We start from the raw sequence: 27,716 nt of genomic DNA on the forward strand, positions 1-27,716 counted from the left end.
TATTGCAAACAAAAAATCCCCAGCGGACCAAAAAGCATTTTCCATGTACATAGACCGCCATTGTAAAAAACTATAAATCTGTTGACAGGGCACCACAAGCTCAGATATCTTTGCTGTGATCTTGCAACTATCTGTGAACAGTCAAGTTGAAAATCTGTGACGTTTGTTTTACTCCACTCCAGTTCTAAGGATGATCAAAAGATCAAGATGGCGTAAAGTATACACCATGTAAGTTGAAATGAGGGGGGGGGTATCCTATGGCTAAAAGTTTTTAATTAATAACTTGCTGCTTAAATTATAAAACAATACATGCAATTACACTGAAATATTTCAGACTCACACTGTATTCAACTAAATTTCAGCCTCACACACTACGTTCTCACTCCAGCAGTAACCTGAATTAGACCTTTCTAACATTCATGAGACTCTTCCCTCAAGACACTTGCTCTCTCTCATACAGTCAGCAGGCTGAGTGATTGATGTTTCAAATGAGGGCAAAGATGTCCTCAGGCATTTCACTGTTGGTCACTGACGTACTGCTGAAATTAATTTCAAGTAGCTGTTGCCACTGCCCAGATTTATCCTAAGGTATTTTAGTAGGAGGACGATGCTGTCATAAATAATACAGAGACACCTTCAACATGCATACAAATCCATGCATACAAATCCAGGCAGAGTTTGAATTATTTAGCACAGTTTACACTTGATTACCAGACAATGAGCTCAGACAGTGCAATCTTATTTCTCATTATTTACTGCAGCTACTTGTTTCAGAAGCTTCAAATTGCAATGTTTTGCAAGCTAAAATGGAATGCAGCTTTTTCTCCCTTCACACTGCTACTCATGTAGCCCACTGTGTGTATGGGAGATGGAAAAGTACCTAGGACACATGAAGATTCATTTAAGAGCGGAAAAGCTTCCAGTTGCAGTCTTGTTTCTGTAGGCAGGGAGGTAAAAGACATTCCACCGCCATAGGCCAGTTTCCACTTGGAAAGTCTGGGTAGCCGCCCACTCCTCCCTCTGGTTGTGCAGTAGTTTATGCACAGCTGTTGCCTTTAAGCAGCTCTGTAAAGACTGAACGGGTACAAAATGGCATCCCAGCAGCTCTATCTGAGGTTAATAGGTCTGGCTATATTGGTGACACTGTTGGCACTTAGAGGTGAGCTCAATCTTCTTCTTTTCTTTTGGTTTTCTCCTGCTTTACCTTTGCTTTGCTTTTAAAATGTTAAATTTTTTAGTCCACATTCATCTTTCACCATCTGGCCTCATACTCGTGTCTAGATTTGTGTGGTAGTTGGGTTTTTAACGGCACTCTGGTTTAAAAAAGATTAATTAAGACACGTCAGAGCATTTGTTTTTCTATAAACATGTTTGAATTTTTATCTCTGCTACTGACTTCTCTCTCACTGTCACACACACCTTAAGATAACTTTGACAAAGGAAATGAAAACAGTACAGAGAAAATGTGGACTCATCAATAGACAAGAATTGATTTTAAAGGGTTATACTTATAGTTTTGCATGTTTCCCCATTTACTTTTAAAGAAGTGTAATTAGAGCATAGCACATATTTGAATGCAATTTGCCAACCTTAAGTGTAGCTATTCTACTCCATTCTAGAGTAGAAAGTTAATGTACAAAGTACATAATGCGTTATATTACAATTCACCTTCAATTAAAAACTCTGAACTGCATCACATCAAAACAAACCTTGTTTTTTTAAAAAGCAACATGACATGCCTGTTTGAAAAAAAAAAAATGCTGACTGAAAAATAGGACAAGCTCATCAAATATACAAAAATCTGTGAACTAATGCTATGCTTTGCAAACAACTGGCAGTAATGTGAAGTATACCTTATGGGTAATAAATGGGATAAACATGCCATGACAATGTGATGATCCTAAGCTGAAACATTATGACTAGAATGCATCTGTTCTTAATAACTACCTCCAACTTCCAAGCCTGTAGTAAACCCAAAATCTGTTACGCGGTGTCAGTCATAGTCCCTACAGCTGCAGAGTTGCACTGCACTCTGTTGTTTTAGGACATACCTGTCAGATTGATACTAAATACATATTTATTCTTGGTAATCAGTCCTCTGATACCTCCAGCATCACAGGTGTGCCACAGGGTTCTACCTCAGGACAACTGGTTTTTAATCTGTGTAGGCTGCAACTTCGCAGTGTCAATACTATACATCTCTACGCCCTTCAATCACACTTAACAATTGATTGCTCTAATAACAATACCCACGGCTTAACACCAAATGAGTTTTGCTTTCTACAATATTTAACATGTTTATGTCTTCAGAAGTACTACTTAGGCTTAAATGTCTATAGCCATGCTAGCAGCTCTGTGAAGCTATACTGAGTTGAGCTAAATACTAATGAAAGAATGCTAACATGCTAATATGCTAATATGATGTTTAGTACATATAATGACTAACATGTTTACCATCTTGGTTTAGCATGTTAGCATGATTATATTGTTTATATTTGTATAGACACACAGTACAGCTGATGTTTGATGTTATTAATTTTTTTTTTTTATCACAAACCAAACTAATGGACACATTTAAAATTTGACCTGTTAATGGTGCTACAGGATAAGTCAGGGCAGGACACATCATCTGGGGACCATAAACATATACAAGACCGACCGATCAACATTGCTCACTTTTTAGCCATTGATTTTTGCTGCTAGCATGGCTAAAAAAGTGAACTGTAAGTCAGAAAGAGGACTATAATGCACATTTGAACCTTTTAACTTAACCCTTTACAACATTTTCCTACTCCTTCGCTCTTGTATGAGTTTACCCTTTGAGAGGTGCCATTTAATCCTTTTACTGTTATTATGAGGTAATGCTTTTATTAAAATGCACCGAACAGCTGATAAACGGGCTATTACAGACATCAGGAGGTTCACTCATTTCAAACAATGACTGTGGGAGAAAAGATAAATAAACAGCCCAATGCACGCCATAAAAGCCAGCTGTGCAAAGAATGACTGAAACTGCCCATGTTGTGGACAGACTGTTATAGTAATGAGAAAGTCTGCAGGAGTTTGCTGTTCATAGTTCATTTGCAACACAAGCTGGAGAAAAAAAAACACATGCAAGCAATTTTCTCCAACTGTATCACTCCACATCTAACCACACAGTGAAAGACAAAGTCTACCTCAAACTACGGACTGGATTTCTGTGCATTCTGAGGCATCTGGTATTCTAAGGTAGATTTGTCTTAGCCTTCTGGACTTTGGCCTAAAACAATAAATAAATAAATAAATTAAACCATTATAGACTAATGGAAACATGGTATAGGGCTTAAGCACTCTGAAAGAACAGTCAATTACAGCTACAAGTGTAAAAGGTCATCTGTCTGAACAGGTAGGGTGCAGCAAAGAACAAGATACCTCATTAGTGTCCTTTATCTTTATAAGGATTCACCACACACAGTGTAGCTCCAGGGCTCCAGGTGGGTGAGAATAGCAGCAGGAAGAAAGTTGCTGCAGCAAATATATTAACATGAAAAATAGCAAAGGCAAAAAATCCCTCTATGCAAGTTGGCAACTTTTCATTTAACCCTGCTCATGTCTCCACTTTAACATTTGCATCTATAATAAAAACTGAAAATAAATTCATCCATAAAACTGGTTTAGTTAGGGGCGAAATTTAGAGTAGGCCTAAAACTACTGAAGCCAATTGTTAAAACTGCAGCAGTGTAAGCAGACTTCGATGTAATTCTGACTAAGAAATTGTAGCTCGAAGTTTGACAAATCAGCTATAAATGAGTAGCTTTAAACATCTTATACAAGTATAGAGCTAGCCTTAAATATTGACCATTAAAAATCAATTTCAGCTGTATTCTGTTTGACCATAACCGGCAAAGACCGACCGTTTAAACTGAACAGAAACATTGTGGGGGGATGTTTTAGAATGAATGACACCTGATTAACTTGTTCACACTGCACCTCATTGGCTCTCTTTTGTCTCACTTTTACAGATGTAGACGGTGACAGCAGCTTGCTCAAGATCTTAAGGAAAAGAGATGGTAACACCCTTAACTGACAGTATTGTTATGCTGCTGACAGAAAAATGAACTCCATTTTCAAGTGTTATTAAAAAATACTCTCATTATTTTCCCTATTGTGCTTCCATCCAGTGGCAGGAACTAGTACTACCCCATCAAAGTCCTCTGTTGCTGTCTCTCCATCCAAGGCTCAAGAGTTCCTGGCAAAGCTGAGCAGAACCAAGAGAAACATTTGGGATCGCAGCAGACCAGATGTACAGCAGTGGATTATGCAGTTTATGTACATGGGGTTTGACGAGCAGGTGAGTAGTGTCTGTTACAGGAGGGTTCAGTGTTTCTCTGAAATCCTGAGAAGCAGAAATCATCATCCAGTGGAGCTGTCAACATGACAGGTATTCTGAAAAATAACGCAAAAAAAACAAACAAACAAAAAAAACACAGATTTGCCACTTTTGAGAGATAATCCTTAATAGTTATTCAGTTTTGAGAAATAAAAACACACAGCACGGAAATACAAAATTTGAACCCTTACCAAGAACTCATGCCCAAACATTGTTCGTATTTTGCGTCAAAGAGAAAAAAATTCCCAGAGTCGACAAAGTTCCTCCAGAATAAATACCACCTTTCTACTACTACTGACTGATTTGTAGATTGACTTTGACTTTTAAAGATGGTGGAGTGCACTGATGTTTAGAGACATTTGGTGGTTAATGACGTGTGCAATTTTGTGTATTGATTTAAAATGCTTAAAAGCCCTCAGAACCTGTTTTCTCAGTCAGCTTCTTACTGTGACCAATGTCGTCCTGCAAACACAGAGGGTTTTCTGATGCAGCAAGAACAGTTCTGATGATTTCACTTGACAGATTTCTGCATTTGTGTTTTTGTCTGCATTTATCTCACTGGGTTGAAGTGGGCAGTGGGCAAGGGAGATGTCATGGACTGCATGTCTGTGCACCAATCAGAATCATAACAAAACACCAGGTTGAAAAGTTTAATTTCCCTTGGTTGAAAGTTTCAAGCCTGTTGCACCTCTGACAAAACTCAGTATCAGATAGTTGCGATATTGTTGCACTTGTAACCACTCCCAACAGTGATGTCACAGTGCACTCACACACCCTGGTGTACGTCTACGTCACTACAACAGGGAAAACCTTAAACCACTGGAGGTCAGTGAAAGCAAGACCTTCCACTGGTGTTAAATGACTTTAATCAAAAACTGAAGACAGTTGCCAGGTTGTTTGCTGACGTTGTCAGGCCTCTATCAATTAAATTATATCAAACCACATCTGATATGACCACATCAATATTTAATTTTGAGGAAAAAAAAGATTTTCTGGACCTGACAGAAAAAATACATAAACACGAAGACATAAAACAGACAATAAAAACTTTAGTCATCTGGATCTTTATATAATCTCAGATATTCAGAGGACAAAAATGTGGAGTGACAAAAGTGTATTAGGTCTGATGTCTAAAAGATCTTAAAGTCTTTAAAAAGGCACATGTATTCTCAAAATGTCGCTGTCTGACTGAATGAATAAACACAAACATGGAACGGAGTACATGGCAATGCGTAAATTCCCTCTCACACAGATAAATATAACCCCACTTACAGAGCCAGTGTCAGTTTTCTTTCAGACCAGTGACTGTCATGTAGAATTCGCTAGAGACAGTAGGGAATGGAGGGAACAGATAATAAGGGCAGAAAAAAAGGGAGCAAAGTGCACAAACTAACCCTCTACCCCCACTGTATTTGACAGCGTTTGCGTTTCAGCGAGTATATAGCAGTATTTCTCAAACAGCCCCATGCATGACACCTTGTGCTTATGCCATTTGCTGTTGCTTCCTTAAAAGGCCAAAGCTGTCAAAGCAGTGGCCTTTTCAATGTTTGCCTTTCATGCATGTCTATTTGCCACAGCTGTGCCCGCTGACAGTCTCAGTGGGCACCTTATCAACTGCCTGTGTGTCCATTAGCTTGAGATTTGTTGAGGCTGAGTTTTCCTAACGAGTCACGTCTGTGGTGTTTTTCCATTCCCAGAGGCTGGAGACTGACCTGTCGTACTGGATGGACCAGGCACGCTCCAGTGACCAAGGGCGTCAGCATCACTATGATGAAAATTCCCCCATCGGCCCACGTGACCCTGGTTCTTACAGACACGGAGCGAATGTCAACTACGACTACTATTAGCTGCAGTCATACACAAACACAGGCCAGTGCTTCTGTGAATGGTCAAAGGGGTTGCATTCTTCATATAAGTCAGTCCCCTGCCTTTTCTTTGAGAGAACAGTCTGTGCTAGTTTGTTAGTCTTACACCTGCCACATCTCTGTCTTGATTTTGTTACACCCACCATTGTAATCCATAATCCATTCTTTCTCTCCATCCCCACATTAAAAATCAACAACTTGGCTCTAGCACTACTGTAAATAAAGATGTGACTCTACAGTGCCTGAATCTCCTGCTTTTTCATTTCCTTCCACACACACACACACATGCACACACACACGCACGCACACACATAATATCTTCTTCCCTAATTATATCATACGCAAAATATTGTAAATATTTTATTAAAATAGCATCTTCACCTGAAATTGATAACACATATCCTGAAATGAGAATTTCACAAAGAAGAACACGATGAAGTCCTGATAAACACATAATGATGCTGTAACAGTCTTTCTAGAAGATTTGTCCAGTCCTGCAGTGTGCTGCACAAGCAGCCAACAGGGTGCTGGCACGCCACTGATAAGAGGACAAACAACCAGCGGGAAAAAGAAAGAGTCAGGTAGCCAATCTTCGGAGGCAAAACACCATGAAACTGATTAACACAAAGCACTGTGAGATTCTCATGTCTGCAATTTAAATAGCAAAAGCGCAAATTCACAAAAAATGTAGGCTGGGTTTCAGATTTTTTTTTTTGTCTTAAATTGCTGTTTTTGATTCAGACTTGTCCATCCAACACGCAAGCTCTGGCAAGGAAATCCTTACCCCACAGTGCAGCTGCAGCTCCAACACAAGGCAACACTATCTTTTTTAAGAGACTAAAAAGTTGTCTCTGCTTCTCAAAAAAAGACACCATATCCCAGAGTGCTCTACTCAACAGTATATTTAAAAGAGTTTCTCTTCGAGGGTCCTCTGAGGAGTGTTAACATCCTTCTCTGTTATGGGAGAGTCTGTGGTGGGAAACACGACCTCAGTTGTGTCTGGGCCTTCCCTTCTTCATGCGGGCGGCTTTAGGTTTGGGGATGTACTGGTTGTTGGCCTGGTGCTCAAGCTCTCTGCTGAAGTACTGGATAGTTTTGTTCAGTCCTTCCTCCAGCGGCACCTTTCAACACAAGACACAACACATCTTTAACATACTACTAATAAATAACTACACTACACATTACATATATGTTCATATATTGATTGGATGATAATAAGTCAGATATTGGCTACAAATGTCTATACGTCAGTCATGACACACACATGATGCAGAGCTCATGATATATTTTGTAAATTGATTGATCATCTAATGATTTATTCATTCCAGTTTCCCCTGGCATTCAATTACTGGATTGGGCCAACATGCATCACGCAAAATAAATAAATAAACAATTAATGTATGTTTCAGTGGAGTGTTGCAATGATGGTCTTCAAACTGGAAATACTGAATACCTTCCATCTTTTAGCATGGAAATGTCTTTTTGGAAATATCTCTAAATATTAAATATAAAAAATATTAGTGATAATTCAACATTGTTTCTTCTTTTTCCTTGAAATTTAAATATAGTGGTTCATTTTTTACCAAAGTCTCTCACTGTTAAATCTTATACTTTAATTTACAGACTTTTTTGCAGTAAAAAAAAAACAACAAATGCATAAAAGTTTGCGATCATTTCATTCTGGCGTGTGTCACACATACCACCGGCTCCCAGCCGAGCATCATCTTGGCTTTTCGGATGTCGGGTCTTCGCCTCTGTGGGTCGTCTTGGGCCTCTGGAAGGAACTGGATCTGACTCCGGCTCACTGTGAGCGTGCATGTTAACAATCACATGTTAACAAGACGACATGGAGAAGGGCAGGTTGTTAGTCTGAAAATTGCCTGAGCATGAAAACACACTGAGTGATGAGTAAACACATGCACAATTTTAGTGTTTCATACAACTGGAACTGGACGTACTACTACAGCTGACATGCATCTCCTCAAAACTGTTAGTACAGTACATGCTCTGGTTATGGAGACACCACACAGAGACCAAAACAACTGTGGTCAGTCAACTTGTGCTCCTTGTGTTTTTTACCCAAGTGCCTCCAAGCCAGCAGAGACTGATCATAGGGAAAACTAACTAGAGCAAACTGAATAATCTAATCGTCTCATTTTTTAGTATGACAAGGCAGATTCATATTTAGTGCTCAGCAAAACCTTTTCCTGTGCAAATGTTCTCCTTGAAGCCACTGTCACTCTCAGAGTGAACGACAAAATGTGTGTATACAGTGTACTGACTGCTCGGCACAGCCTGACAATATGAGACATCCATTCATACAACAATAAAAGAGGTTAAATCCTACACTAACACTGAAATACATTTCTTTTCAGTCACACACAGACTTTTTAAATTGATCTAACACCTTACCCACAAGGCTTTTGATGAGACGAGCAAACTCCAATATAGTGTGTTCTTCTGGGTTCCCCTACAAACAGATTAATACACTTTGTTCACATCAGCGTCAGCCAGAGACAGTCAAATAAACCGACCTGCCAGTAAACTGTCTGCTTATGTGGAATTCATTTTCTAATTCAATTTGTGAAACACGACTGGGTAAGATGTACTCACCAGATTGACTGGACTGCTGATGTTACTGTTCATCAACAAAACCAGGCCATTCACCAGGTCACTGGAAAACAAATTAAACACAGAAGGAGAGACATTTAATATGGATTGTCATCTTTTAAATTTCACTCTAGCTTTGCTTTGTGTGAGGGAAACTGCTCGCATCTGAATTTCCCATGTAGAGATTTGTTTATGAGAGCATTATGTTTATTTTGCTTTCCACGTAATACAAATTTCTCAGTTGACTCAACATAATTGTTTCAATATAGCTTTCCTATTTAACACATCAACAAAATGTTCCAGGGCCAGGTGAGAAATGGCAGCCTCAGCAGCCTCTTCTCATTTCATCCAGCACATATTGCACAACATTATAAACCCTCTCAACTCTTCTGTCAGTGTTTATTTGAAAAAAACCTAGTCTGTACAGAGGTTTGGCTTGGTTTTTTTTTTTTTTTAAATTGGGACATGCATACAACTATACCCACACGCAGAGCATACATTTTATACAATACTAATAGGAGTCCAAAAAAAAAGATAAAAAAAAAGCCAATTCACAGAATTTTCATAATTATGTTTTTAATTCTGATCTGGTTGAGAAATCTTAAAAAAAATACCATTTAAATAGTCCATCTTGCCTTGTTTTGTCAGCTTTCGTACCACATGCCGCCCACACAGATACATACATGATTCATTTGTATGACTCCCTCAATAGGCTTTAGACCTTGACATTACCATGGACATGCAAACAGAGATAATGATATGACAGCTGCCTCACCTACCACAGGTTGGAGAGTAACAGATGCTGGTTTACTTTAAAAATCTAATTCACAAGACTGCACCACATCTACATCAGTTAGCTGTACTTTCTCCAATATGTGTAATTTGCATTCATGCATATGTGTTTTGTCCATCTCATTGAAATCAATGAGGGGAGGGTAATATCTCAGTATAACGCAATATAAATCAACACTACCACAAACTTCAGCCTCCAAAAAAACTGAACATTTTAAGCTTCATCAAGGTAGACTCAGGCCTGTTGTATTAGACTGTATATATGCACACATGCTGCTTAACCATACCACAGCATATAAATGGGGTAGTTAAACATGACGGACTCGGGCTTTAAACACTGTCATGATTGTTGCAGAAGATTTTGTAAGAACTTAGTTTATCCACTTTGCAGAGGTTGGTGTGGTAGTTAAAGTTGTGCGTAAGCACATGATACGACATGACCCATGACAGCACGTCTTCTGGTTCTACAAATATTTTACAGATGTATTAATACACACCAAGAGACTGGTGTTGCTCTATTCCAAAGTTTTTCAAACTGCGAGGCAGGCAAGGGGTGGGAGGGGGAGCGCAGAGAGACGTCAGGCAAAAGTATTGTGTAAGATGAATGGGACGGGTGCGGGCTGGTGTTCTGATAACAACTGGCAGTCAGTTATTGTAGTTTGGCCCACTGCTCTGGCTCACTTATCAGTACACTCAGCAGTTGCAGCAGCGGCGGCGGCTTTGGCGTGCACACACAAACACAGACACACGTAGTTAATGGAGGCAATAAGGCACTTAGGCACTTGAAATAGTAGTAAATAGAAGTAATTTTTGATACTAAAAGCATTGGAGCCTGAAACTTTAAGCTGGGTTTTTCCTTGGACTGGCTTAAGTGACCCAGCGTGGCCTCAGGGTTTCATTTGTTAAGGAAAGCGAGCTAATGAGAACATACGAGTTGTGCCACAGAGAGCTGAGGCATTTCAAGGAGAAATGAGTGGTGGAGGAGTTTAGCTAAGGGAACCTGAAGGCAGCCGAGGCACTACACATTACAAGTGAAGGAAAGGCCTCTACCCTCGTAAAATCATTCACAAAACATTCATATGGTAAAATTTAAGATATAATTAAGATTGGCAACACTATAGTAACTCAGATGCCTGATGTAACGCATATCAACACACCACCAGCTCCAGTTCTTTTCCTCCTTGCACACTTGGTGAAGATGTATCTCCACAGAAAGCTTTCCCTTATACACCAATATGCTTCTGTCTGTATGCTGTGTTATAGATACAATATATTCTGCTGTGTTTTATAATGATAAACTATTTTATAATGATTGATCAAGGTTTCCAGTTTATCTATTAAATAAATAACTGATTATGTAATAAATTATTTTGTATTTTATATTTTTAGATAATTATTTCTTCATAATATAGATTTGTCTTCCCTTTGTATATTACATTTCTTTTCTGTTGATCAGTCAGAAGAAAATTAAATACATTAAATACTAAATATATTAAATAAATTAGTCATTAAAACGGTTTAACAGTTCTGGAATTGATCATTAAAATTTGAAAGAGAAAGAACAGATATGACTGAGGGGAGGTTGTTGCTTTAAATCTTTATACCTAAACAGTTTTAACACAAGGTGGAAATAATCTGAACTTACTCAAGTCATTTCAGGTTTTCTGAGTTTCACTCAAAGGAGAGTTTACAGAAAGACCTTGGCTGTTTATAAAACACTCATTTAATACGGGGCAGAAGGTGAATGCTTTATGGACACAGGGGAGCTGTTTCTGACCTCTCTTCTCCAAACTGATCAGTTTAATCATTATCACCTGCACATAAACCATTAAATACTCTTTCAACCTGCCAAATACATATATTTCGGCATAGTTCAAGGATCTTGTGCGTGTGGAGGTCCATACAAATAAATGCATTGTTTTTATTGCTTCCTAATTGGTGCGTAGACAATAATTAAAGCTTTTCTACTGCAAATATTTAGATACAGATCAGTGGCGTGAAGTGACTTTTACAGATAGGCAAGCAGAGCTATAGAAACAAACACATGTTGATCAAGGTGACTAAGACAACTTATATTGACCTGTTTACTTTCTACTGCTGCCTCTTAATTATAATTTTCAAATGCACAAGAACAGCTAGTCACCTGTCAAAGATCCCAGGATTATGTTCAATGCGTAAGTGCAAATGTCCAAAAAATGTTGCTCCCCTCTCTGCTTGATGAGCCTCAGCCTAACCCAACAGAACACAGCCACATCCACGAAAACTACAGAAATGATAGATACAGAGGCTGCTGGTCAAGCTAGCTTCCTGAGACAAAAGCCTACTGCGGCTACAAGAGGCCAGTAAATGAAATGATGGATGCAAACAGGCATCAGATCAGATCAGATGTAATTGATGGCTACTTTAAGCTTTAACTGGTCAAGCACTGCTTGCTTTGCTTGACAAGCACTTGACTGGTACAGACTAGAGGGAAGAATGATGCATCTTGGGGAACATGACAAAAATGAGTATAAATAGGTAACAGTTCCTCATCTTACCTTACATACTGAAAGGCTCTTGTTTGGGAACCGGTACCATAAACCTGGAACAACAATAGGTAACTGATTATTATTTCTGCACAATTCTCATACCCAAGGTGAATATGTTTCCATGTCTTAACACATTTCAACACAACAAATAAAAACTACAAAACTTTCATGTACAGCACTGCTAATTATCTCTTTCCTATTTTACTTCTCAATGTCACATTCATTTTCAGTTCCATGCATTAGAATCAAATATTATTAAACCATATTCAATATATTAAATATAATTCGAATGAAAATCCACTGGGTGCGATTAAAACTACTAGTGTCTGACGTTTCACTTGAACTCATGTTCAATTAAACAAAAGTGCCAAGGTTTTTCATATGCTTTCATACCATTCAAGACGCACACTTGTACAGTAATCAGTCATCATCTCACGGAGGCTAATCTAGTGAGAGCATCCTCAAAATGCTAGAAGTGAAAACAAAGAGCCTGATGTGTTCAGAGGTTTGTCTCAAGCACTAATCAACATGATAAAAGCACATGATCAGTAGAAAGCTTAAAATGCGTACAGTTAGAGGTTCTCCCTGTAGAGCCTGCAGGATGAAGTTGCTGACAACACGTCCATCATTCATGTGCATTCGGGAGCCAAACGTATTGAAGATTCTCGCCACTCTCACCTCAACTCCTTCCTGTGAGCAAAGAAGAAAGTGGGTGACTTACATCTGATATATCAGAAACTACACTTGCACTTCATCTACTCCTCTACATGTGTCATTCATATCAGATTCAATATCAAAACCTTTTTAAACTTTTTATCATGTTTTCATTTTTCAGGAATTTCAAAACTAAAAGGATCAGTCAGCCTCCCCTATTAAAATCTGAATAACCATAGCAGCTGTCAGCACATTTCTCTAATTGGGTGACAGTAACAAAGTGAGCCATTTACCCTCTTTCTCCTGTGTCTGGGCAAAACCATCTGCCACTTAATTAAAATCCATTTTCTGACCTGATCACTAGAATCAAAAAGCTGATTAAGTACTCTGAGGATGAAGGGTATTGTATATTTTCCACCCATCACTTTTATGATCCTTGCATTTTACAGTCTGTTAACTGGGATTTGATTATTTGATCTTTATGTTGCCTTTTAGCATCTACTCTGGGCCACGTGGGAGAACTGAAGAAAATTAGCCAGTAACTTCGGCCTATTTACAGTTTTTAACCCTCTAGATCAATGGGCATTTCTCTACAGAACTGAAACTATCTATACTTATGTCTATATTTATAGGGCATAGCAATAATTTTGTGTCACATTCTGCCTTTCCCAGAAAGCACTTCTTTCATACAGCAGATCATTAAGTGGTACAGTAGTGATATTCATTTTCTTTGCATGTGAAGCAGAATTAGCAGCATTTTATGAGAATGTGTCAGAGGAAATTATATTGATGTGTTGTCAAAATATTCTCCAGGTAAGTATGACACTAGGCTCTCCTTACATACAGTACATACACACTCTCCAACAAAGAATATATAAGCGAGGCCAAGCAACATCATGAAAACACACACTGACCCCACAGAGACAGAAAACTCTCCGTTTTAGAAATCCATGGCCTTCTTAAGTCAGTCTCTTGCATCAATACATATTGCTTCAGATGGGACATGGACCCATCTTGGGTCACATGGCATGAATAAAAACATGAAAATTATGTAGATTGTTCTGTTGAAAATGTGGACCATGAAATTCAATGGACGCAACCCGCAAATATATTCAGTGTGGTGAGGCGCAGACATAATAAGGACAACATGATAAAAAGGTCTTGGAAGGGGTGTGTGTGTGTGTGTGTGTGTGTGTGTGTGTGTTCAGAACGCCCTGTAAATGTAAAAGACAGTGTGTGCACAGGTACAGTTAAACACTTACCAAGAAGTCCTTTTTTTCAGTTATTTAAACACATCAGTCTACACACATCACTGAAGAGGTAAACACTGATACTCTAATTGCTGAGAGAAATCGCCTTGAATCAGTATGTCAATGACAACAGTTTGAATTAACCTACATATTCCAGGAACTACAATCCTATTGTTTGCCGCTACACAGGAATGTCCCATAAATCCAGTGTGTCTGACTGTGTTGACTGGCACGCTACATATTCGAGGAGGCAGCCACATTGACTTCAAGTGATTTAATTCTCAATGTTTGTGCATCTACTCCGGCTTCCTCCCACAGTCCAAAGACATGCAAAATGGGGACTAGGCTAATGGGATACTCTAAATTGACCATAGGTGTTGCTGTGAGTGTGAATGGTTGTCTGTCTCTATGTGTTTGCCCTACGATGGACTGGCGACCTGTCCAGGGTGTACCCCGCCTCTCGCCTGAAAAGATGCTGGGATAGGCTCCAGCCCCCCCGCGACCCTACTAGAGGATAAGCGGTAGAAAATGGATGGATGGATGGATGTTTGTGCCTCTACATGTATATTACTGTCCACGGGACACTTCCTTGGAGACATATGTTCTACATTATTGGATAAAAAGAAAATACAAATGAAATGTACATAAGAATGCCAGGCAGTAAAAGGTAATAACCACAAAATTGGGCTTTTATACTAAACAGTACCAAGAACTAAATTGAGGAACTAACTCAGGGACTTCACATTCTTTAAAACGTGTATGTAAATATGACAAGACAATGTGTTGTTAGTAATTTATAGTTTTGATATAGAGATATATTAATGGATTCGGGAATGAAAATATGCAGAAGTAGAAATTGAGATTCAAACCCTGAAAGGATGATAGTCGAGTCCATCAGCTGAGTATTCTCTTGGGTTTTTTTTGTGTGGCTATTTCACCATGGTGCCCCATAGTTTAGAGGTTGAGATACCAACCATAAACCACAACCCAGTTTTAATCTGTCCAGGAATCTTTGTTACGTCTTTCTCTCCCTCATGTTTTGTCATCTCCACACTATAATTATGTAAAAAAAGCCTTTAAATGCCAAAACAAAAAAGAAACAATAATTAAATCTGTTTCTCTTGCTTAGAAATTTGTATCCTTTGTCTTTATATTGAGACCAGCCTCAGTAGGTGATTGCAGCTATCCCTTGATGTGAGGCCGTATCAAAACAAAAAGTGATCATGTTCTTGATGCCAAGGTGCAGATTAAGCGAGCAATACTTGGCCCCTAAGGGCCATTCGTGCGTGACTGAGGAGGTGTCATCATATAACCCAGGTCATGTCAGGGCTCTAATGTGCAACTGTGAAAAATTATTTAGGCATAGGCTAGACATAGGTTGTTATACTGATAATTCCTATTTACTTGATGTTATTCATTCTACTGTTTTCACTTCTTCTGGGTCATGTTCTTATTTTCATTTTATTTGGCTTGCCTCGTTTCATTTCTTTGGTAAACCACTTTCTGACTTGGACTTTTATGAAAAGTGCTTAAAAAAAAAAAAAGTTTTTTTCTTATTCTTATCATGATGACTTGTGTAAAATAAATGGGGAAACTGTTGTAGCCTATTACTGCAAGCTCTCATATGCTCTTCTAACTTTGTAGGTTACAAGGTTTTTGGACTGTCACAGTGTGTAATGACCGTACCCGACTGCTCTCCCAACATAAGTTCAATGTGTGAGAGTGCATGTGTATGTGTGTATGTGTGCTTGCTGTGTGCACTCATGCACCATGTGATATCTTCACTGCTGTGGCTCAGTGAGTTATTTTGCCCTACTCTTCCTGCTCTGATTTTACATTGTGTAATTATCGCCCTTGCTCTCTCACAGCAGCAGGTACATTATGTTATGTGAGTGGAGTGTAGCGCTTTCTCCCCGACCATTCAGACGAGGCTTGGAGCAGGAGAGGACCACAGCATAGATTGTCAAATTGCGAAGCTGTCCATTTCATTATTTTATATTCATGCAATAAATGTGCACTAGATGGTAATCGGCATGAAAAAAAAATATTATTCACGGACATATGTGATCACTGCAAGCAGTTTCCACTGTAGTTCCAAAAGAATGTCTTACTTACGTCAGTCTGCCCCTGCCTCATGTCGATACAATATGTTTACTGTTTGAAAAATGCACTAATGGTGGTAGTGAAGGTTTCTAGCTGAATGTCACAAGAACCCTTAAAAACGTGTGTAATGTAGAGCCATGTGAGTGAATCACCCTTTACACCCCAACACTTGTGGGACACTTTCTCTAGCAACCTGAACATACTGTCTGATTTCAGTGAAAAACCTTCAAGAATAGCTGACTTGACCCCCCGGATGAGCAGTATGTGTATCCGATTTGTCACCATTGTAAAACAGAGTTCCCACGATCTGTTTACCTGCTGCGGTCTGTAGTTTTGGGGGACAGGTTAAAATGCTAGGGAGACTGGCCTGACTTGTGTGACACAATGAATGAAAATAACAGTTGTTGCATCTTACAGGAGTAACACTGGCAAACTAATGAGCAAATATGTGCAGCCTGTCCACTTCCCCTGACTTGATGTTGAATGTTGTGTTACAACACAATAGCGTTAGCTACTGCCTACTGTCTGTGCTGCTTCACTGGTCTTCTTGCTGTTAAATTAAGCAACTATGCTCTTTAATTTATTCCATGCGTAAGAAAATGCTTAATTAAACCTGTCGTGTTACATGTCTTTGAAGGATCTATAGTGCACATACATGTATACTGATTCACTGCTTTTAACAGTTGAACCTCCATCTTCTCTTCTGGAAGAAAAGGCTTATTGTTCATCCTATATGCTTGTCACGTGCAACCTAGACAGCCATTCATCACATCATAAAAACACATTTACATACAGTACAGACACACTCATACATTCCCCCTCCTGGTGAATGATAATTAAGAAGTGCATATAATCACCAATCCTCACCACATAAAATCTTTTGGTAGGTGCTGCATCAGGAAAAACATCTGCACACTCCTATCTGTGCAACACTCATTTATTATAATTAGGAGGAGGATGCCATCATTGACTGCCGCAAAATACATAAAGAAGCACTTGTGCATCTAATTATAAATTCTAGTTAGCTGACTCTAAAATCAGTCATAAAATGTGATTATATGGCCAAAGATATGCCCTACCCTTCACTTCCTACTGGCTATGGCTCCTCTAAATTTACTGTATTTGCAATAGATCAGCGGCAAAACCACAGAATTATATAGTACGCATAAGAATACCAATATCGGTATCAATAAGCAAAACCAGTATCAAGATAAAATCCTAACAATACTCATCTGGACACATTAAACAGGTAATAAAAAATGGGGAAGTAACCATCTCAATCATGTTAATCAACACTTGTCTTGTATATGATCATGATCTGTCTTTATGAGTAAAGTTTTGTTTAAAAGCATCTCGTCAACTGGAAATCAGACATCCACTGATAAATAGTTCGTCATCTTTATAATGTTTGCTTTCTGTCTGAAAAGCAGGTATTGCTTTTTCATCTGCTGCATAACCTCATCAATTTTTAAATGTTAATGAATTTTGATTACATGACTGGGCAGTAGATTTAATGTGTGATATTCTTGTCCCTCTGCACAAATGACTGACAGCTGGATATTGAAAGCCAGCCATTTCCCAGAATTCTCCCTGTAAGTGTGAAAAAAATAATGGGCAGCTGAGGAGGAGCAGGAGACGAGGCAGATAAATAAATATCACCTGCCTGAAGGAAAGGCAAGAGAAGTCAATCATATCTGATCATTAAAGGCTGGTGTCAATCAAGTCGTAACAGGAAAAAAATGATCAAAAAGTCTCAACATCATTTGGATGTTTAGGGAAACAGCTTTGATGAATTTTTCATCATAAAGCTCAACACAGACTCAACAAAAAATTCACTGATGGCAAACGATCCTGCACTGCACTACACAGCCACTGTGCATATCAACAATTTTTTAATATTGTTAGAGACCTAGTGGCAATAGGGCTGTGGTTCCACATCCTATTTCATTATTCTGACATTAACTTACTTTCTTACTGAAAATTTTCTACAGATCTAAGACAAAACAAATCAAATAATTTCATTTTAAAGTGATATATATATATATAGGCTAAGGCTACATTTGCAAATTTGTGATGCTTTTCAAACTATTCTACTCATGAAAAAACTCAGTATATTCATAAACGTCACACAGGCAATAACATGACCATCAATCAAGCCAACCACTGTAGCGATATGTGCTGTAGAGTTACAGTAATGGTACCTGTTTCATGTAGGCGTAACACATGGTCTCTGCTACACGTTTCCCCTCATCGTAGCATGCTCGAGGACCAATTGGGTTCACGTGTCCCCAGTACTCCTCATTCTGTGGGTGTACCTCTGGATCTGGATCACAAAGATTTCAGAAAGATTTCAGACACATTTCTAAAGCTAATGGATTCAGTTTTCTGCATAGAGGTTTGGAAAAGCATTTTAAAAAACTGAAAGTGGAAACAATGAATCCCTGACCTTCAGAGCTAGGTTCAATGATCTATTCTGGAACAAATATTTCAGTTTGTTTTGTCAGATGAGAGAAAGTATTGATAATGATTTAGGGTCATAAGTGCTGCCTCTTAAACAGCACTAAGCATAATTGGTGTGCTGTGGAAATGAGACATTTGAACGAATCATCACTTTACACTTGTGCAATTCTCCACGTGTGACTGGATACAGTAAAACACAAAAAAATAACAATCACAAAGAGAGCCAGACAGCTGCGAAAGGTGAAAAAAAAAAAAAAAAAAAAAGAATCTTAAAAAAATATGGCTTGGGGTGAGGATGCTGCAGCAGTTTAAAGTGTTGCCACACATCCATCCTTTTGTTCACAAAGTCACTGGAAAGCAGGACAAGCGTCAGTTCAATGTGGTTTTGTAAAAAACACTTAGATATGAGTGGGAGGACATCTTACTTACCTCCATAAACCTCAGAAGTAGAAGCCAGGAGAAGTCTCGCACCCACACGTTTGGCCAGACCTAAGAGACAAACAACTCAATCACAACAGTCTTTTTTTTTTTTTGGAATAGACAAGAGAGTTAAAAATGTGGCTTTAAACCTGAGATTACAAAAGAGAGAAGACAGACAGCAGATTGTGCCGCCTTGACAGTGGTGCACTATCTACAAAATGTGCCACACAGTGATTACACACAAGTACACCTTGCCCTTTCAGACATGGAATCTCTAACATTGCTGGCTTCATTTATCTATAAAAGCACTGATATTTGGATTTCTAAACACACAGTAGGTCTCTTGAACAATGGCTCTTCTTAGTACACAAGAGGTTGTGGTGGCATTGCTGAAGAACCACAGTGAGGTGGAAAATAAAAAATATCAAGGAATAAATGTGTCCTCAATTTTCTCAAAGACTATAAATAATGGATTTTATAGTTTGTTTTGCAGTTGGAAGCTTAATGACCATTGTTAGTGCGATGGACGCTTGTCTCCGCTTCTCAGGCAAAATTTTCTCATCAACTTCATTTTTTATTAAATATATGATTCTGCTGCCTAACTTTGATCAATTTGCCAGCACCCAGACAAAATAACAGGACACAAGGTTTTGACTCTCATTTTAAAGCACAAAGTATTTTGCTGGATATTCAGACTGTAAACAGTTGGCATGAACCATAGCTGAAAATGTAATGAGGGAGAGGAATGGTCTTGTAAGAACTGTGGTTCTTACCCTTTATGCCCCACAGCACAAAGGGAAGAAAAACAACTAATGAAAAATACATTTTTAAGACCAAATCTCTAAGAGCCAAAGACAATTTAAAACCAGCTTATTTGTGGTATTTTGTGGTTTGTTAAGCTGTTTTTTATTTTCTTGTATTAAAAATGATACATGACAAACGTATTACTGTGCTCTTAACAAAAGAAGATAGGGTCAAACAAAGTCTGAATTTCATATAAAGCCTTGGTTTTGAGACCTATAAATCAGTCAGCATCACACACTTACATACTCACCGAGCATGTTAAGAGTGCCAATGGTGTTGGTCTTGAGAGTTTTGATGGGATTGTACATGTAATTGGGGGGAGAGGCTGGAGATGCCAGGTGATAGATTTGGTCCACTGTGAAGAACAGGAGAAACATAAATCATCTCACCTTGAAACAAACATTTGTTCCAGTAAAATCTACTGACAGTGCAACTGAATGATTTCCTGTGTTTCATTTTCTAAATGCTGCAGCTTTTTGGAACCTTGACCTTGTATTACTGATAACCAGCCTTGGGTGTTTTATAATGAGAGAGGAAATACAAAATAAAAAAAATGCTGGATGAATACAGTACAGTACATTCAAGCTGAAGGAGGATGATGATGTCCGTCTATTCTTTACCATGTCCACTCCCGAGGAAAGCAAATTTATCTATACTTTGATGTAGGCCAGAGCAAACAAATGAAACCTGAACCTTCATGATGAATAATAAGTGTAAAAGGTGACCCACTACTTAATAATTTATACTTCATATTTATTGAGTGAATTTGAATTTTTGACCACAGCAGATCACATAAAACTGTTGAACGTTGAAACGTTGAACGCCCGTTGCTTTCAGTGCTTAGAGTTAAAACTATGTGTCAGGCACATAAGCTTTGTGCTTGTCCTCTGCAATAGGTGTAATCGCCCTATATGTCTTTGGTAAGCTCTTCTTCCTGTACAATCTCTGACACATTCTTTTCTCTTTTCAAGGTGAATATCAACACCTTTTGAAGGCTTGACCTTCTGATTCATGACTAAAAACGTTTTCACTTTCATAGCTTGTTCCTGCTTCTCGCTCTTCATTTCTCTATTCATTGTAATGCTTCATTTCCTCCCTGAAATACAGATATACTGACATCAGATTTGAATGCAATGGCAAGCAGCAGGAAGTCTCCCAGTATCTGTAGTTAGTTTAACAAGCGATTCACATTTTTAGGATTTTTTTTAATTCCTTTTTTCTACTGTCTGAGGCCAGATGTGGAACACCATGTCCATTCTCATGGAGCTGGCAAGACTCCTTTTACCTTAATTCCTGTTCAACGCAACAAACTACCAACCCTGCAAAAATCATTATTTTACTGTAGCATACATGCAGGGATGAGAGACATGTGATCAATAGGGTCATGGATTTTCACAGCTTGTGTCTTGGTGCCTGTGTAACCTTATGCATATTTACGATTTAATGCTGCTGCTGTTGTGTCTTCAAGACAGTCTGTGTGAGTCGATATGCAGCTGGCATGCCAGATTATGTGAAACACAGAATTTTATTTCAGTATCTCTGGTGAATGTAAATTGGACATGAGCGCATGATACCAATCGATTGTAATAACTTGCACTGTATGCACTTGCACTGCCCATGCATTGTGTTATTCTAATGGGGCAATCCAAAGTCATTTTACCATAAACTGGATTGCAGCCTGTGAGCTAGTTCAAGGTTGACAACCCGACTGCACAGCTACATTCATACAAACACATAAGGTTCTATTTTACCAGACCAAAGTGCATGGTCTAAAGCACATGGCGCAAGTGCATTCTGAGCAAGTCCATATCACTTTGCTATTTTAACGGCGAAAAAAAACGCACCGTTCAAACGGTTGAGAAGGGTTGTACTTAGTCTCTTAATTAATCAAAGGAGCTTTTTGGGTGTAACATGCAATAAACCAATCACAGTGCCATCTCCCGCTTGCACCTTTGTGGATTGCTATTAAAATTGCGCAGTGTTTCACACAGAATTAGATTCTATTTGTGGCGACTTGATTACATATTGTCACTGGCCAGTGAGCCCAGTCCTGACACACACACGCAGGGCTGAGAGACTCAATTCATTGCGCACAGCTCTACAATGAATCAACATCACAAATCACATCGTTAGAAATCTTTTTTGTTATATTATAAGAAGTGGAAATGAATTTTCAGCTTATTATGAAACTGTGGTGGGACGTAGTCTAAATGATGCCAGGTACCAGGTAGTAAGAAAGAACGCTTCTCGGTAGAGCATCATTTATGTCCAAGAGACATCCATGATGGACAGCAATGTTGCACAACACACAATATGTGTGCTACATAAATTAAGTTTATTATTATCATTATTATTATGTAAGAGATCAGAAATGGATCGGGCTTTATATACATAAAACACATTGATTAAATAAATACTTGGATTGGCTCAGGATATTGCTAGCACTACAGGCACCAATTCCATGGATAGTATGAGCGCTCACTGGGAAATTAAACCCAGAGGTGACCAAATCGGAAGTAGGGCTGGGTTGAAAAAAATCGATTCTCTAATTAAAATCTATCTTCATTTGAATGATCCGATATCGATTTATAAGCCCCAGACCAATCTTTTTATGGACGTCTCTTACACTCTCCTTTGGATGTGTGAAGCTGTCACCAAGAAATCTTTTCAGGTGAGTGCAGGTGTAGAGCTGCCGGAGCCACCGGAACGAAACCTCTACATTTATAAGCGCTCGAAGATTCGATCACTAAAGCGTATCTCATGTAGAGAGCCAAAAAAACAAAAACAAATGAAATGGTCAAAGTTAACATATTGACACTGATTGATTTGCAAACGTCAATCATGCAGAGTAACAGGCAAGAAAACATTCCCGTGTCCGGCAGCTGCCGGTGGCCTCTGAGCTTCTCAGTGAATTAAATCACTAAGTAGTTTAGATTGGATCCGCAGAAAACATCCGTTCCTTCATCATTCACTCTTCTGACAGTTTCTTTATCTGTGATGTATTCATACAGAAACATGACGAAGTCAGTCTGTTACACTTTGACAGCTTACGCTGCTGGAAATAAAAGCTAGCTTAGCTACGTTTTCATAGCCTAGCCTGTTAGCTTCACCTGACCTGTGCCTGCAACCTGCAGTTGGCTGAGCTAGGTTTTATTTGTATTGCACAAATTTTTTTCCGTCACATTACATACCAGTATACCCTTTAGGTAGATCAATATCTGTCCTAAAACAACAGTCAGGAGTCCATATCTACGCTAAAACAGGTTTTGCTTGCTGTAAACATTCCTCCTGTCTATACTGGAAATTAAAAGATGCCTTTCTAATGACCTTCCAATGTAAGTGTTGGCAGAAAAAATCCAGTCTTTCATGCAAAACTACTTCCAAAACTTTATATGAAGCTAATACGAGACTTCAGCAGACTGAGTCAGGTGAATCAAGTAGGTATCTTAAAAAGACATGATCAGTATGAAATTCCCTCCACCATATCTGACCAGGGAAACAGTCAAGGGCAACACAGCAGCTGTGGCACTGTCATGAGTGATGATTCTGTACTCTACCAAAGTGCTTATTCTGATTAACAAAGCATGTCCCTTAGCTATGCTGTTACAAAAACAAAAACCAAAATTCACCTAATGTAGGCCTAGCATTAAGCTTGTTCTCTGTTCTAACCATGCACCATCTGCGTGTTAATGTTTTGTGTTGCTCATTTCCATTATGGCAATAAGCGACAAATTGCATTGCCATATACAGAATCTGCATTAAAAAGAAAAAACAAGCCATATCCTCATAAAAAATGGCTTCACCAACAAAAGGTTGGTGACATATATATATATATATATATATATGTATATATATATATATATATGCTGAGAGTAATTTATATTATCAGAAGCAGAGACCTGGCATTTGCTTTTCAAAGGGGGTGTTACTCATCACAGTCAGAGAAAAAGGATGATTATTTTCTTACCTGACATAAAATTATGTTCAAATACAATGGAATCAATTGAAAAATAATTGAGATGGATGAAGGTATTGTGGATTACTCTTTCTAGGTAAATATACATCATTATAAGTGTTCAACGCAGCTCAGGCTCAATGGGGCCTGAGAGTAATCATGTTCTCAAGTGAGTAGATTGCTGATCACTACAGTTCATCATTTCTTCTTATAAATCATTCATAAATCAAGAAACATGGGGAATAGGAACTCAAAGTTAAGAAGAATCATCATATCCCCAGCTTCACTTTTACTAAGGAAAACTGTTTTCTTGGTCATAGATACGTGTAACTGGGTGTGTCAAATCCGCTTTTCACGTGTGCATATATAGGACTACGTTTTCAGACAGGGAAAGTATCACAATAGCAATAAAATTTCAGGATGAAAGGAAAGATCATTACAATTAGCAATACATTCTTGGGCTTAAACTAATAAACTTCAAATAAACTAAAACTGAAAGTAGCCTCTCTTACACTGGTCAAAAAGCCACCAAAACCCACAAACATCTGGCTTTTGTCGGCAATGGGAAAAATACAATTATAATTCACGCCTGTGTAAAATGACTCTGCAGGTCGTGGGTATTTATCGGCTCCAATCGGTAGAGATGTAAATACAACACCCAGGTGAACATGCTAATTTTTGTCCCTTTTCCCTCTTTCCGAGCATGCACAATGTGAGCAGACCCGTCATCTGTCCAGCAAGATGCTGTTAAACCAGAAACACAGTGACGCAATCACCGATCCAAGCGTCACACACGGAGGCTCCGACACTTAGAGGAGCCCCAACCCGGGTATCAGACATGACGGATCCATTTAACCAGTCTGCATGGCAGCTAACCGCTTATTTTTTCTACCATGCGTCTTGCATGTGTGTGTTCTGTAATTGCATGTGATGACATTACTCCTTGCAGTTACGTGTCTGTGTCCACTCGACTGGCAGTGTAAAAGGAGTCAATCACCTTTTTTTTTTAACGGGTTTACCCCCTTTTAAAAAACCTGCTTATACGTGTTAATTTTGGAGTAAAAGGGGTATAAGTAGCCTCTATAACACCTAATACATACAATATACATGAGAAATGTCATTACTAATGTTAACAAAATAATTATTTGTCAGCCTTCCCCAACTCTCTAGCTATTTGAGCATTTTTTGTTAGTTCTGGCAAAGCTGTACCTGGTTTGACCCTCAACAGTAAGTAAAAACCATTTCATCACCCCCAATGTTTACTCTCTTGCTCACCTTCAATATAGAGAGGCTCCACCACATCATGATTAATGAGCTCAAAGTTTTCGTGGCCAATCCAGTGCTCAACATTTCTTTTCCTCCCTGTGAAGAAGTTGTCCACCACAGTTACCTCATGGCCATCCATCATCAGTTTGTCAGTCAGGTGGGAACCCACGAAACCAGCACCTCCAGTAATCTAGTGGAACAACACGTGTATGGTAACATCAGTGACTTACTATTTTTGATCATGTTATGTCTAGTCTTTCAAATGATCTATTTACATAACAAGAAATTAAACAGCCTTTCAGCCAGACAGACCGACCAACCGCTGTTGTCATCCATAGTGTAATATCGCTAGTATAGCTACAAAATAAGAGCAAGGTTGTATAAAACCTGAATTTCCTTTTTAAATGAGTGCAAACAGATGCAAGTGTCTTAAAGGACATCTGAAGGACTTTGTTTGCCCAGAGCTGAGCCTTGCACTTATGTGCACTACTTTTATATGCTCCACTAATCATCACAAATATATAGTCACCCATTCACACACACACATTATTTCCAAAGACAAAAACAAAGTGCTGCCAAACATCTCAACTCAGGGTTAAGACCATAGTATCGTAGTTATCTTGAATGTGATTGAAATTGGGTGTTTGATGCATACCAAAATTCTCTTCCGATCCTTTTCTGACAGGAATTTGACAGGTGGGTATTTCTGAGAAAAACTGGGATAGAGAAGACAAACTCCTTAGTGATGAACATCTGGAAGAAATAGTCCATAAGAACATAACAGATAGCATAAAAGAACAATATCTGTAAGCTAACTATAAATCCAGTTCATGAATAGTAAACTATTGAGGTTTCACTACATTTCTCTACAAACTCTACTGTCATAACATGCACCAAAAGCAAACTGATTTGCCTTAGGAATTATTCCCTGTCTGATAAACAAGCACTGAAGCAACATGGTGTCTTATTGTGTCTGTCTTTAACATTCAGACTTAATGGATGAAGTTAGTAATGGGTGATTTTTACTCTATAACTTTTCTAACTTATCTTTTTCAGGAGGATTACACGGACCCTTTGAAAGGTCCGTGACATTTTGCAGATTAATAGAAAGGAGCACAAATTAGGAACATCTCTTGGATGCAATCAACTAAATAAGTGCCTTTGTATTGTTGCCTTAGTAGTAATAAATTAATAAAAGATGACCCCCAAATAATTGACATCTCAAAGCAGAATGTATGCATCATCAGTAACTGAAATGGAACAGAAAACCTTGGGCTCCATTCATCAATATTCTTATCCCTGCATAATGTTGCACACAATTCACCTGTAACACTCCACACTGGCTTTTCAGGAGGATTATATGGACACCTAATGCTCCATGGGTCTTGAAATCCTCTGACATGTTGTAGATTAAGAACATGGGGCTCTCTTAGGGATGGGAACTGATGAGATTTTATTGATACCAATGCCATTATCGATTCTGTCTATCAGCACTGATAAAAAAGAATTGATTAGCTCAGAGGTATCCGATTACAATGGTTGGCACAATTTGGAACCAGTTCTTGATTCCCATCCCTAAGCTCACATGGATGCAATCATCTAAACAAGTGCCTTTGCAATGCTGCCTCAATAGTATTCAAGGCATAAAATGTAAAACAAATGATTAACATTTCAAAGAACATGGAACAAATAATATTGGCGTCATTCATGGACAGGATGCATGAATAAGTCACAAGCACCACATGACGTCTAATATTACAATATGTTTTATTGTATCCTTTTTTATCAAAATCTAGTAAGTGGGGAGGAAAGCCATGCAGATCAGACTCAATAGTTTTGAGTGTGTGTACACATTTGTGCACAAAAGCACACATACAAACCTTTGTTCAAGATCACGAATCTTCTCTCTGAGAGGAGCCACAGCCTAAAGTGAGATGAAAAGTGAGAGAGATGTGAGATGAGAGCACAAGTCACCTCCTGCTAAATATTAAATGGATCCTACTGTGCTACCAAATCAGCATGTTCATATACTGTAAACTAGGTGTCATTTTCTTGCTCATTCAATTAAGTAGCCCTTAACCACAAACATGTATGAAATTTGTGAAAAGAAAAAAAAAATCGAACCAATCCACCTTCAAACAAGAGAGAAAAGTGATGTTATATAAGAAGTATAAAACAAGCAACAACCTGTCAAAACAAACTCTAATATTATCAGAAAAAATATGGAAACATTTGAGAAGACAATTCCCTCCGATACTCTACAATCGAGTTTCTTGCCACTTTCTACAGCCCCTCCTCTCTCTTTAGCCCCTTTTACACTGCCTGTTAGAGGCGGGAATGTTGTGCCTTTATTCCACCTCGCCGTTTCTGTGTAAAAGACCCGGCATCACAGGATAGACACCAACACGCTGTTGTGTTACATCATGTCTCTGATTCCAAAACACCAGCAATGCTATCTAAAAATCACACACTGGTGCGGCATTATGGTTCCATGTAAACAAGCAAAGGCAGCATAATGAGGGGTCTTCTTAATGGAAGTATAGTGGGATCTCTTTGTAAAAAGGACAAGTGGCTAACAGAAGGTTAGCTCTGACACATTAAAATTAAATGGTGAGACTGAGACCTAGCAACAGCAAGGTC

The 27,716-nt window shown here is 38.6% G+C and overlaps 2 protein-coding genes across 2 annotated transcripts in view; one reads left to right on the forward strand and one right to left on the reverse strand.

Moving 5' to 3' along the window:
* The first annotated feature begins 987 nt into the window (after positions 1-987).
* Positions 988-6,475, forward strand: ecrg4 (ECRG4 augurin precursor). The gene is made up of 4 exons (XM_023415901.2): positions 988-1,159; positions 4,002-4,049; positions 4,161-4,330; positions 6,067-6,475. Exons 1-4 carry the CDS (start codon positions 1,090-1,092, stop codon positions 6,214-6,216), a joined length of 438 nt encoding a protein of 145 aa, XP_023271669.1. The 5' UTR covers positions 988-1,089; the 3' UTR covers positions 6,217-6,475.
* Positions 5,316-27,716, reverse strand: part of uxs1 (UDP-glucuronate decarboxylase 1) — a 28,681-nt gene continuing 6,280 nt past the window's right edge. Inside the window, exons 4-15 of the mRNA XM_023415900.2 lie at positions 26,957-27,000; positions 25,732-25,792; positions 25,086-25,266; positions 20,106-20,210; positions 19,061-19,120; positions 18,373-18,494; positions 12,735-12,854; positions 12,174-12,217; positions 8,848-8,908; positions 8,647-8,704; positions 7,935-8,038; positions 5,316-7,355 (exon numbers count right to left, since the gene is read on the reverse strand). Of these exons, the coding sequence (XP_023271668.1) occupies positions 7,224-7,355; positions 7,935-8,038; positions 8,647-8,704; positions 8,848-8,908; positions 12,174-12,217; positions 12,735-12,854; positions 18,373-18,494; positions 19,061-19,120; positions 20,106-20,210; positions 25,086-25,266; positions 25,732-25,792; positions 26,957-27,000 (1,092 nt within the window). The 3' untranslated portion in view covers positions 5,316-7,223. The remainder of the gene's footprint in view (positions 7,356-7,934; positions 8,039-8,646; positions 8,705-8,847; positions 8,909-12,173; positions 12,218-12,734; positions 12,855-18,372; positions 18,495-19,060; positions 19,121-20,105; positions 20,211-25,085; positions 25,267-25,731; positions 25,793-26,956; positions 27,001-27,716) is intronic.

This window comes from Seriola lalandi, unplaced genomic scaffold (genome assembly GCF_002814215.2).
Source record: "Seriola lalandi dorsalis isolate HSWRI2012SDOR001 ecotype SW California unplaced genomic scaffold, Sedor1 jcf7180002054559, whole genome shotgun sequence".
Classification (NCBI taxonomy): Eukaryota; Metazoa; Chordata; class Actinopteri; order Carangiformes; family Carangidae; genus Seriola; species Seriola lalandi.

Bases quoted from the DNA above. Each gene is read 5' to 3' on its own strand.
- ecrg4 (XM_023415901.2), top strand. From the start codon at position 1,090: ATGGCATCCCAGCAGCTCTATCTGAGGTTAATAGGTCTGGCTATATTG. The intron at 1,160-4,001 runs GTGAGCTCAATC...TCACTTTTACAG, and splicing joins GACACTGTTGGCACTTAGAG to ATGTAGACGGTGACAGCAGC. The intron at 4,050-4,160 runs GTAACACCCTTA...GCTTCCATCCAG, and splicing joins GATCTTAAGGAAAAGAGATG to TGGCAGGAACTAGTACTACC.